Source organism: Pyxicephalus adspersus, chromosome 12, assembly GCF_032062135.1.
Source record: "Pyxicephalus adspersus chromosome 12, UCB_Pads_2.0, whole genome shotgun sequence".
Lineage (NCBI taxonomy): Eukaryota > Metazoa > Chordata > Amphibia > Anura > Pyxicephalidae > Pyxicephalus > Pyxicephalus adspersus.
The window spans coordinates 34,222,302-34,235,806 of NC_092869.1; the positions used below are offsets into that span (position 1 = coordinate 34,222,302).

Here is a 13,505-nt window from a genome sequence, read left to right on the forward strand (position 1 = left end):
AAAGGCATGGCACATGGATAGAGCATGAAAATTAATTGATTAAAAAATAAAACCTAAGGTGCATATTACAATCTAAGAAATTAATAATTATTTTCGATAATTACATAACTTTAAATGGTATTGTAGGAAACAGGATAATGGGTCAGCAGTGGATTTTGTGAGCATGCATTTAGTTGGTATCATACTCCAGATAAACAATTTTGGGTTCCTCTGGTCTTCAGCTCCAGAGTTACGTGAAGGTTAGAACACTTCCTGCTTCTTACACCGTCCACCCTACATGTTATCTTATATATAGAGAATATAAGGAGGGGACCTCCCTTCATTTCTGCAAAAACAAGAGGGTCGGTTCACCCAAAACAGGTATATGTTGTACATGATCATGTGCTGTAATGCCACTGTGTGTTATAACAAGTGACAAAGATGGACTCACATAGGCTCATATTGGCTGATATAGTAGCCAGTGTGGTTTTGGAGCAGCCAAAAGGAAGAACTTGCAAACTTGAAATAAATACAAGGAATGATTTCCCCCACTGTACTCGAGTAGCACTGCATTGCTGTGCAATATATAATAATATATATAATATATATCTTAGGCTGGTGTTAAAGCTTTGAGACTTAAGATTCTGTTGTTATCGCTCCCCGACATATATTAAAATACCAGTTTTTGAGAGCCTGGCTTTCTAACATTTGAAAACGGCACAACTTGATGTAGACAACACAAGACGGTAGAAGACCACTTCAACTCTGCAAACCCTAACAAACACTGCCGCTCACACAAATTCACCATTATACCAAACAGCCGATAGATTAGTATAGAATTTTTCTACCTTTTTGTAGGTTAGTAGGGAAAAATATCAAAAGTAGAATTAAATTTATAATTTTATATTTATAAAGTATAATTTGTTTCTTATTCATACTTAAAGATATATTTTACACATATACAGAAAATAAATATCTACTATACATAAAAGAAAACAAATATACAAATAAGATGAAAATAAGATTTGTGCACATTGCAAACTAAGAACAGTGTTCATTTAAATAATAAAAATAAATCAAATGTAAAATTAAAATAAAAAATAATTAAGAAATCAATAGAAAAGATAGAGATGTCGCCTTTTTTGATTAATTGAATAGGAGATAAATTGACTTTTCTAAAACAGCAATTGAATAAAGCTGAACTCCAGAAAAATAAATAATACATTCTAAGCTAGGAATGTACATAGGATCTGTCTTACCTCCTCTGTTACACTGGCCAGTACATCTTTTAATTCTAAGCACTATCAGAATATCCAGATCTTTCACCTTTTTATTTAGTACAGGAAGGTTAGATCCTGTGCCATGTTTTTATTGGTGTCAGTGCCTTTCTTTTCCAGTGACCACCTATTTTGTGTCTTGTATTACAAAGATAGATTGGGAGAGGAAATTGTAGAGACTGAGGACAAAAACTTGAAGTTCTAACCATTCCCTATGCTATTCAAGACTATATTTTGCCTAGAGTTGGGCTTTAGGCTGTATAGCTTTGTCAAGGACCCATTCACGGCCCATTGAACGGACACTGAATATTTCATGTACTTTACCGAGCTGTTTTTTAAAGTGACCCTGTTAAGTGTTTTATTTCCTGAAACTAGCTGACTCCTGCAAAGTAAAGTGTATACCCACCTACCCCACCGGCTGTGCTGCATTGCACTGCATTGGAAGCCTGCCGCTTTCAAGACTTCCAATAGTGTTGGATGCCACTTTTTTTTAACCCACAAACCTCTATATCACTACCAGATATTAGAATTGAGGTAAGGGCCCTGGAGAAGAAACCATACAGCACAGCAGGGGTTGTGGCACCCCACACTCCTAGAGTTTGATGTTGACCGCAGGACATATAAGTATTAAAAATTTACTTTTTAGAAAAATTGGGATTTCTTTAAAATCGGTTTGGATTTCTTTAAAATACATATAAAGTTTATGATTAGTGCAAAGTACCTGGATTATAAAGCATTTCAATTTTGTTAGGAGTTCAGCTTTATTTGCTAAGGCTATAAAAAATGAAAAAAAAGCAATAATTAAAAAAACATAATTGTCTCTTTGTGAATGGTTTGCTGGGACAGGTTATACTAGATCGACATCACTGATATATTCATTATAATAGTGAAGAGTATTTTTACAGCTACCTGTTTACTCATGGATCATTCTAAGATTGAACAAAGGATACAGACATTGGTAAATAATGTTTTTTTTTTCAGTAGACAGTCAACCTAATAGCTTACATAATAATAAACTGAATTGTTATCACGTTACACATAGACACATGAGATTAATCTCTCAGGAATTACTTGGGGCTTGTTCACACCACTGACAATGGTAACTCAATGTATATATGTGTATCTGTGAATTGCCATTATTGGTCATTCACAGTCCCAACATACATATACAAGGTGCAGCAAAACACAATGCAAAAGTGATATACTTTTACTTTTACTTTACTTTTTATACCAAAAAATAGAGCAGGCCTCTATTGCGATTTGGATGGGCCAACAACAACATGGGCATTGAGGTGTAACTGGGCCCCCATGTTAAATGGTTACCAGGAGATACATTTCCATCTCTATTTACGCAATGTAGGTCTAATTCTGCTTCAGCATGTTCAGGGACAACAGAGTTTATGAAGAACTAAAACTGGTTTCAACTACGTTGTGAAGGCTTTTTCAGTGTTCCTGTAATAGGATTGTCTTAAGGTCCTAAGGTTTTCCTGCTGCTGAATTTCAGTGCACCAATCTTCCACCCACAAACAAGCTGTAGCATACTTTATTCATGGTACTTCAACTGTATGGCTTCCCTATGACAGCCTCAGGATACAAAAGTGGAGCTACCCTGCCCAACACAGATCAAAGCTGGTACCTGTGCAGTTATCATTTAGAGGACACATAAGCAATCTATAATCTTTATCTCTTTCAACTTTTCTCATGAGCCTTTTCAATCATACCTTCCATCATTTAAATGGAAAGGTGTGAAAAAAGGCAGCGTTACTGTAAGATAGTAGACTATAAGAATGGAGCACAGCATGAATATTGCTCAGCATACAATGCCAGAGCCTCAGTGATTTAATGGTAGCTTGATTGAAAAGCAATTCAGTCAAATCAGCAGGGACCCTTACCTCAGTGTAAAATAACCAGGACACCTACTCCAATCTTAAGATGATCATTGCCTGATCCTGCAATCAAATGATAGAGATATATATGAAATCTGCCAAGACATCCTACTTTACAATAAAGGTCCATTGGTCACTAAGTTTCTGGGACTTATAATTCCTGTGTAGTGTACAATCTTATTGTGCATTAAAGAAAATGGGTGCACAAAAAATATGGATATCTTGTATACGCTAGCTGTGACTTCTTGACATTGGCCATATAAAGCTTCATTTTAGGCATTAAATTCATTCAGAGATAAGCTGTTCACAGATGTTGACTGGATAACCTAATGAAAAGTATAGCATTCTATGCACACAACACTAAAAAGTTCTATGGACAGGTTTGACCTACAAATTTCTAAAACACATTTTTGGATTAACTAAGCCTCTAAAGGAAAACAATTACTGGAGCATAGTTCTCTAAAACCCTAAAAACAGAAATGTACAAACTGAAGCTTACCAGTTCTTAGATGAAGTGGCTGCATTTATCTATTTATACTTTTATTCCCTCTCCATTTTTTTCGGCGTTCCTCTAGATAACACATTCTTTCTCGTAGAGTAAAAATGCTGTTACTATATCTATGGAGGAGCAGTGTTGTTCCTCTGATTTATATTAGAAATATCTCCGATCTCCATTACATGAGGAGTAGTTTGTAGAAGACAGCCACTACTACATCAATGGACTACAAAGCTACAGTATATCAATATTGTCTTGTGGAGTTTAGATATATTTAAAAGAGAATACACAAATACCTATTGTCGTTTACCTCGATCACAGACCCTTCAGGTTTATTTAAGTTGATGTCAGCGTTACTTAACATTACACAGGAGGAGCTGCAGGACTTGATCAGAGAATTAAATCTGGCACTACATTTTGTAGCGCATATAACAAGTGACCAATACCAATTTAGGCAAATAATGGGGATAATGGCTACTACAATAATTAAAATTAAGAACAACTTCCAGTTTTTGGGCAGGTTAATAACCTCTGAATAAACAAAGCACACTGAAGCAGAGATCCTAAATCATGAAAGCAAGTAGGTATTAGTGATTGACAAATCCAAACACAAGCTTCCGAAAAAGCTGCAGGAAACATTGGATGAAAGCACAGAGATCTCTTATAAGATCCATGAGGTGCTAATAACAAAAATGCATTTGTATAACCAGGAATTTTTAAATGAAGGTGGCAGCATAGACAATGGGAATGTTTATAACTAACAAATTAATAAAACCCTATCAGTTAATTGCAGTCAGATCAATAAAAGAGGAAGTCAGGTTGTTTGCTATGTTGCTTATTGAATTGCAAAGGTGTCCCCCTGACCCACTCATTTCCTTCGTTGCAGCTGACGATAAAACCCAGTGCTTATCCCCTCCCATGTAACAGTACTAGGTGGTGTATAGCAGTCAAATGCTAGGCCCAATCAACAACATATGACAGAGGGCATGATATCACCTCTTTCCCTATTGCCTGACACCAGCTAACACTGGAATTTTTTTCTGGTTTTGATAGAAGAAGGAATGGTGGAGAACCACTTCCAGGGACCTGGGGCCCTCTTCGCAAAAACAGTGTTAGCGTCTCTTAAAAAAAAAAGTCTTCTCAACAATTCCAATTCCTTTAAACAATACACACAATGCTTTTCAAAGGTGCCAAAATCACCCTGTTTTTGTTTGCTAAATACAACCTATTAAACAAATAAAGCAAATGCCAACATACTTGTTACAGACAATTTTTGGCAAGAGACAGATCATATGATTTGCGTTGTACTTGCTTTACCTACCCTAGTTGTTTAGAGAACCAACAATAAGTGCAATCAGGATACAAGAAATATATCAGACCTAACAGCATCAAACATTTAGATCATTTAGGTCTTAAAGGTATGGCACATTTCATCAAGCAAGGACAAAAAGTCTACATTGGAAAATATAATGTTCAAGTAAAATTGCCTCAGTATGGTACAGGAGCTGGTAGACAGTACGAGATTTGGAAATAAAAAGTCAACAATCATTTGTATGACACAGACTTTGTGCATTGGTGAGGACTAGCCTTCCTGCAAGAGAACACGAGCACTCGTAATATTATACCGAAAGCCACACTGATAACATAGGCCATTCATACAAAACATAAAATAAAAAATAAATAAATAAAAAAAAAAATCAGACAATATACGCCCCATCCTCATCTCTACCAAAGCTGGAATCTGGAGATCGTGAAGATCCAGAGCTGGATTTCTGTATGTAGTTTCTGACATGGACGGGTTGGTTGGACTCCGTTCTTATAAGAGAACTGTTAGTCCTGATTTGAGGTGTTGTAGACTGAAGTGTTGGCAAAGCTTTTTTGTTGCTGGTCATGACCTCTAGATGTCCGGCTGGGTCAATGATGGCATTTATCACTGTGGGGAGTGAAAGATACAAATATCAGGAACCTGTATATGAAAAACCTCTTACAAAAGGCAACTGAAGCTGGCTAGGGCAATCTATAATAGGCTTCTCGATATGGAACTGAAATGGATAAGTGCAAATGGTTGCAATTCATTATAGATACAGTGATATAAGGAGCTATTGTTATTCAATATTTAATATTACATCTTCCTGAAAATGGTGAGCTTTGCCCACTGGTCCTTAAATGTAACAATTGGCCTTATTAACGAATAAGCAGGTCTTGAAGGTGAATGACGGCATGGAAAAGATTGACTTTTACAGGTAAAGTAGAAATCTTGCAGTTACTTCTAGTAAACCTTTTTTTATGATACACTCAGTTGCCCAGGTTTGTGGCATGTTTATGTTAAATATTGCCTAGAAATCTTGAAATAATTAAGGACCCCTCTAAATGGGGAGGGGAGAAATGCAAGATAGAAATCCATCCACAACTATTGTAGGATTTTCTAAATTTTTATTATTGTTATATTATTATAATTACTACCCCAAAATACGTATGCATTGGTGAAAACTGGGGTACTTACCTTCCAATTGCTTTTGGACTCTTCTCAACTCCTTCAAAATAGAGCTGATTTCCTTTAAAAAAAAATAAAAAGTTGAACATTTTAAAAAATCTGAACTAGCTGTAGCTGTGGATTCACAGATGTATGCAAAGTGTTTGCAGGTACAAAAAGCATGTTTCACGGTGGGTGAAAAAGATGCTCCAATAGTGGAAGGGTTATAGGACAAGTCACAACACTCTATTTTGCATAAAAATGTATGGAAAGCTTACTTAGGCACATAATATTCCAAGCCAAACCCATCACAACGTGCGTGTGTGGGGAGGGGGGTATTACCAGAAAACCAGAAAGTACTGATGACATGGAGTGGGATAAAACTGTCTCTTTCTACCCTGAGCAAAAAAAATTAAAAACAGACCTTGGTGCATTTGCTCTTCAAAGTCTGGTTTGCTAACTGAGCTTTTTTTGTATAGGTAAGCTTTCACTTTTCCCCCCTCAAACACATAATCATATGATTTGTATGAAATTCATATATACCTTGTTAGAGGTTTTTAGGATTGGCACTTCATTTTCAGCATTAATTTTCGCCTCAATATCTTCCCAGCTTTTCTCTTTGTTCTTAAATAAAATTCTGTTTTATAAAACAAAGATATAATCATTTATAAAGCTAATCAATCAGCAGATAATTTAAAAGCAAGAATGTAAAACTGTAACTTACTTCATTTTTTCAGTAAGGATCTCGGTGTTTGCACATATTGTATGTGACAGCTGCGATACAGGATTCAACATGAGATTGTCAAATATCACCTGAAATATAACAGAGAAATACACAGTCATCATTCAAATAAACACAGAAAAGTTGATTTAACGTGTACTCACAATTTTACATACAAATCATAAATAAATTTTCTTTTAAATATTTGGCTTATTGTGATAAGCTTGTATGGAAAATGTTTAGTTATCTGCATCTAACAGTGAAATACCCTTATGACAAATACCAATGCAGATATAAACATATATACCCACCTCCTCTCTATTTCTTGCTCTTCTTTTTAAAGGATCATCCTCTCGACTGTCATTCATGTTCTGATCAAAATCGTTTCCTGTGGAGCCTGGTGGGACTTTCTGATAATTTAGACCTGCTTCTGGGATATGATGCACTAACTAACAGACAAGAAGAAAAGAATATGTTTATAGGCATTCTTTAGATCCACCAATTTAAGTATTAGAGGTTGGATAAATGTAAGTGGTCTTTAAATTTGTTGGGTTCTTATGTCTTTAACCTTGCCTGTGGAAAGTTGGACATGCAAAGGGCTGGCATTTCATTGGAATGGAGATTGTGAATCACACAGCTCAAACCTAACAGTAATACTAAGAGGATGTGTAGTGCCAAACAGCAGCAAAGTGAAAATAAGTAAGGGTATGATATCATGGGTTGGTTATGATTAGTATCGGAAAGCCAAAATGTATGAGTGCGCTAACACTTAAAATGTAAACTAGAATATTTACTTTAGATTATTGATACAAACGTCTTCTTGGCTGCTTTATACACAACAGCTCTAACTACCTCCTTATTAAAATAATACTGAAAGTGTAACTCAAACAACTTTCAACAAAAACAAGAATATTTCTAGCCTCCAATAAAAATAATAAAAGCTAATATTTATTAGATAATTAAATTATATAATTATTATATATAATTATATATTATATAAATTAAATTTATATATTAGCCACTGAAATATGAATGCAATATTCTTCTATGTAATACCCCTGTATACAAAGGATGGAAAAAAATAGATAGATTTTAAAATAAATAGTTAAGTGAATAGTTAGGTTGTTTTAAAGCTAAAAAAGTACAATACACACATGAAGGAGATATTTTTTAGCGTTAATCAGCCATCCAATTAGAACATTTGGCACCAAGACTATTGTGTAGCAGAATGCATCACAAGGTGCCTTCTATTGCTTCATTCTTTCTGCTCTGTCTGAGTTTGCCAATTAAGAAGTGACTTGAAGAAGAAGCCATGAAAAGCGTACAACGGCCTCTAGGCAGAGGTAATGCAGATAGAATAGAAAGAATGGTATTAGTCACTGTAAAAAATATCGTCTGTGTGTGATGTTATCTGCTGACTGATATTTCATTACCACATTCACTTATATCCTCAATTTGATGTCCAGTGTTAGGCCAGTGGCATTAGTTTGGGCTGAGAAGGTTTACCTTCAGCTACTGACTACGATGACCAGATAATTAACCCAAGCCTGTAACAGTGAAAGGTACTAAACTAGTGAATATTTTGCATGGAACTGAAATCTATAATTCACTAAAATGAAAAGAAAAGAAAATCAAGGCACCTGGGATGGGTATGCTCTTTGTGATGACCTTTTAAGTATCTGTGTTAGGAAAGAAAAAAAATAAATCAAAGATGGGAAAATAAAGTCAATGATAATGTTAAAATGCTTTAGATGAATATAATAATGCATGATATCCCTCTAGCAGAACCTGGGATTTGTATAGGCAGTCATTTATGCAGCTGCCAATTTAGACAGTCGGAGGACTTTGTGGGGAACATTTTCGGTTCCATATGATAGGGACTTGGTTCCACTAGATGGACTTTAGCCACCAAGTAAAGCAGAAAGCAGCAATGGTTAGCATGTTAATTTAAAATTTCTGAAAAACTGGCTTTATTGCAAGTTGCCTTCATGTACCACCCTTTAGGGGTTGGAAACTTTGTAAAGAACATATGGATAACATTTTTTTAGAATTAATCAAATGCTACTGAGCAGCTAAGCATCAATGTTTTACTTATCTCTACTCACAGTTACCCATTCCCCCCTGCCCTAATGTTAAATTGAGACTGTGCAATGCTTATGCCTGAAAAAAAAATACAGTTTATGTTCACAGTGGAACATAATTAAACATACCCAGTCTATCCTGAATTTCTTCTGAAAAACAGAAGTGCAATCCTGTGTCTACAACCTGACCACTGTATATTTCCATTGTATATCTTCAGCTCCTGATTTGGAGTGAGATTTGGTGATGCAGCTACCAGGTTGCTGATGATGTGTGAGGGGAAGCTGTATGCAGGTAGTCCCCGGGTTAAGGACATCCAACATACAGACAACTTCTAGATACAAACGGGCTTCCCTGCTCGCTTGTGTGCAGAACAGAGGCTGTTTTGCTAAAGACAGCTGAGGTTGTGGGTGATCTTAAGAGTTGAGCTTTTTCTGCAAACTTTTGTAACTCTTTATTGACCAAGACAAAGTCTGAAATTGTTTCTTTTTGCATATCAAATCACAGCTTGCTCCAGAAGTTAATGAATGTCTTGGTTCCATAAAGTTTTTATTTTTGCTTTGTTTGTGATTAAGTCACAGTGAGGATTTTATACAATAATTACCACCATGGTGCCTAATAATATGTTATGAGACAAACATCTGTCCTAAGTGCATTTAGGCTTTTCTTTTTCTCTTTATTGTGTGCCCCTGCAGGAACCTATATTTCCCTTCATTCTAAAGCTGCTATCTGTTTACAGGCACAAGAAAAAACAAATCAGAGTATATACAAGGGCTGAGGACTTTTTTTCCACCCCCATGTGACTGTGTTGGTGGGCGAGCAGTCACCAGCCATCAGGATTTTCAGATGGAAGAAAGGCCTGCAAGTACTATAAGACCAAAAACTAAATAGAAGTAGAGGAGGGAAGGTAACTATTCACTTTATAAGTACACATTCACACCTAACTACCTAGGCCACGATAATTATTCTACAATCTAAGGACTTGGAGCATAAAGACTGTTTATGCTAAAAGTGGGAAATCCTTTTTACAATAGGCTGAATTTACATTGTGGAAAAGCAAAGACAAGGCCAGATTCAGGTCTGATTGTACTCCCTAGAACCACTCTTGGTCAAAAGTACTTCAGCATACCTCTATCTATGGTAAATATAATGGAAAGAATGAATAAAAGGAGAGGCTAATTTTCAAAACCAATTTATGGAAAACATCAATTGCCCCCTTCTGAGTAATGCTTTATACAACTGACCCCACAGAAATATTTTGATTCATTGATGTTTTTTTTTCAGGGACAGCACGTTTACCATAGCTAATTTACCATAGCTAACATTATACAGTTTCTCCTAAAACTCTATTATATATTTGACATATTTGTGAAGAACATAGGCTGTGTTAGTTTCAGTATAAGGTAAAGTAGGATGTATTTAGGTTTTTATAATATTCTACTAATATTATAGCAAGCATTTAGGATACAAAAAAGCAAGAACAGCTCAGACAAGTTTACACTACTGTTAAGGTTGCAGAATGTTAGCAAAACTTTGTTTCCATTCATTTAAAATTTTGGGATTTCTGCTTAGTGAAAAAAGTGGCTGTTGAAGATGTCCCATGATCATAATTTCCAATTATTTACACATAAAAATCTGCCACAATTTTATCTCCACTGTATTCATTTGGGTGTCCCATTATACATTATATTTTTTGTGTGTGAAGTTGGTGGCTGCTCTAGTTAAAAACAAAGGTCCTGATTTAATAAAGCTTTCCAAGGCTAGAGCAGAACCAGCAAACCTGGAATGGATTTCTCAAAGTAATTTGTGGTTTGCTAGCATGCAAATGCTAGCAATGTTTTGAATCCTGGACCAGATTCATTCCAGGTTACTGGATCACTCAGCTTCACTGATGAAAGTGTATTCTCTGCAGCCTTGGGGAACTTTAATAAATCAGTCCTACTAAATAAAAAAAAAAACATTACATGCAGGGTGTTGCCAGCTCATGCAAGACTCTATAATTTAGGCTCAGATGGGACTTCCTGTGCCCATGATTCACTTCCTGGAAAGTTGTTTTTTTTTAATCATAGTAAAGACTCCCTGGCATACAGCTTTTTACATTTAGAGCAGTATAAGCAGACTAGAAAGATGAGGAGGCAAACCTCAAAATAAAAATAAACCTCTATTTAGAACTGAAGCTAACTGTACATTTTTTTTTTAAATACAGCAAGTAAGGCTGCACAATATGGGCTACTAGCTTCCTGAAATCCAAGGTATAACAGCAACTAAACAGAAAGACTGGCCATAAGTATTGGACATACAGCTTGTACTGCATTGCAAAGTTTTGTTATTCTAACACTGGCACCTTGCTTACAACAGCAAGCGGAGTGTGTCTATATTGATATTGCCCTTGTCTACAATTAATGTTAGTGCAGCCACTCAGGAAGAGCCTTCACGTATCTTTTGTTACCATGTAAAGTACCCCTAGAGCTCCACCCCACGTCCTTCTTACAGATGCCTATTAGTTAAAAGTGATGCATGGTCCCATTGACTAGTTGGATGTAAGAGTCAAGCACGGACTTCAAATTTTAAAGCTGATATTTGTAATTTATTGGGCTTGATTTATTAAAGCTCTCCAAGGCTGTAGAAGATAGACTATTATGGGCAAACCTAGGTGATCCAGCAAACATGGAATGGCTCTGGTCCAGGATTGAAAACATTTGTCAACTAATAGCAAATGATTTTTTAGGAAATCCGTTCTAGGTTTTCTGGATCACTCAGTGTCTCCTGTGATAGTCTTTTCTAGTCTTGGGAAGTCTTAATAAATCAGGCCCAATGTGTAAAAGAAGATACCTAAAGAAATGAGCAGACCCTAACATTATGATTCATCATCAGATTCACATCAAATCCAACAAGGAAAAACAACTGGATACTTCACATAACCGGTTGGAGAGCATTATAAATCCTCGACAATGTACACGTATGTATGTGTGTTCACCTCTGTGGTTAGCCATCTACTCTATAGTAACTATATTATGATTGGGTTTTCATAGAATTAAATATCTTAATGCAAAACAACACAGTAAATGGTCTTCGGACTAGTCACTGCTGGGTTCTGTACCTTCATCTACTTGAAATTTAATGGTGGCTTTTGGTTTATTAGGTAAACTTACCTCTTCCCTCGCAGAAATTATGGATGCCGGTGTGTTTGGCACAGAGCTTATTGAGGTACTGTGTCCCGTTCCAGAGGAGCTCTGAGAATCCCCATCTCCAGCTACGTCATGTATTTCTTTAGCCAAACTGGCTACATCTTTTACCAGGGTTTGACTTAACCTATGGGATATATCAAATGTTTATGCAAATTCTTAATGATAAACCCTATTTGTCAAAAAAAAGAGCAAATAAAGAAATAAAAGGTTTTAGAGTTAACAAACACTTAGAAGCAACTATGTGGTTAAACTAAAAGTTAAAAGAAATCCTCAACTCCTGAAAGATATGAAAAGCACTGGCTGTATAGACTGGAACGGTTGTGTAAATGTTAGTTTTGGATCAACAGAAACAGACAGACAAGTGTAACAGCCTTGTATTTATTTTACTGGTACATTGATCTTTTTGCCAGGAATTTGGCTTAAGACTGCAAATGCAGATTCTCGCAAAGTCCAATCATGACTGATTAACTTTAAGCACAAATTAATAAGATTCTATACTGCATTTTAAAAATAAACCAGCAATAAGTAATTGATAGTCTATCTGGAGAAAAAAAATACAATACCGATAGTCAGTAATGATTCCAGATAATACTTAATCATCACCATTTTTTATAATAATGCTGGACAATGTCTAATGTGTGGAAGTTCCATTATTTGCTATGTGTTTAATAATTACTTCAATTTTACTGTATAAATCAATATCAAACGGCAAAACCCAGCAATTACCAATTACCATAGGGCTTTATTACTTAGTCCCCTAGCATGGCAATTTTTTGGGACCACTAGAAAGAAAAAAAATGTTATGGGCCCCAAGCTCTGCATATTTTTTAGCTATGGCAGTTCTTGCAGTACAATGACTTCAGTTGCCAGCTGACCACAAACTTCTGGCATTATAATGTAGTGTGTCATTATTACCCCCTTTAGGTACTGGTCTATCAAGTGGTATAACAATCTAAAACTTCTCAATACACACACCCTGCTCTAGAAATATACAGACAAACATACTGTGGTGTCAACCACTCACCTGGCTATTTCTGCAATTTCTGCAGACTGCGCCATGAAGTTGCTGTACACTTCTTGTTCTTCATCATCGTCCTGGTGCCGGTTGTGTTTCTGAGAAATGCCGCTGGTGGCCCTGGAGGTCTGAGTGGCTGTTGAAGCATGGGATCGTTTGTGTTTAGGGGTGCTGTGATTAGAGCCATACTCCTCCTCAGATGTAGACAAATAATCTGAACCCTGTTGCCTCCGTCTTGAAGCTTACAAAATGAATTGGTTTTAAAGAGAGAAAGTTAAAAGATCAATCCTCTCCTACCCAGCAGTGAGACTGATAGGAAATGTTTACATTGAGAGAGCCAACATACAAGTTGCTTTTTGGAAAAAAATTCAATTATTTTTTATTTACAATA

At 36.0% G+C, this 13,505-nt stretch overlaps 1 protein-coding gene across 6 annotated transcripts in view; it reads right to left on the minus strand.

Annotated features, from left to right (window-relative positions):
* Positions 1–1,683: 1,683 nt before the first annotated feature.
* CEP170B (centrosomal protein 170B) overlaps positions 1,684–13,505 on the minus strand; it is a 53,047-nt gene continuing 41,225 nt past the window's right edge. For 4 of the 6 annotated variants that reach the window (XM_072428295.1, XM_072428294.1, XM_072428290.1 and 1 more), the window contains 8 exons: positions 13,124–13,355; positions 12,064–12,223; positions 8,473–8,511; positions 7,144–7,281; positions 6,836–6,924; positions 6,655–6,748; positions 6,142–6,193; positions 1,684–5,571 (listed from right to left, as the gene is read on the minus strand). In XM_072428295.1, the coding sequence (XP_072284396.1) occupies positions 5,336–5,571; positions 6,142–6,193; positions 6,655–6,748; positions 6,836–6,924; positions 7,144–7,281; positions 8,473–8,511; positions 12,064–12,223; positions 13,124–13,355 (1,040 nt within the window). In that variant the 3' untranslated portion in view covers positions 1,684–5,335. The remainder of the gene's footprint in view (positions 5,572–6,141; positions 6,194–6,654; positions 6,749–6,835; positions 6,925–7,143; positions 7,282–8,472; positions 8,512–12,063; positions 12,224–13,123; positions 13,356–13,505) is intronic. The other 2 variants (XM_072428293.1, XM_072428292.1) reach the window with 2 other exon arrangements.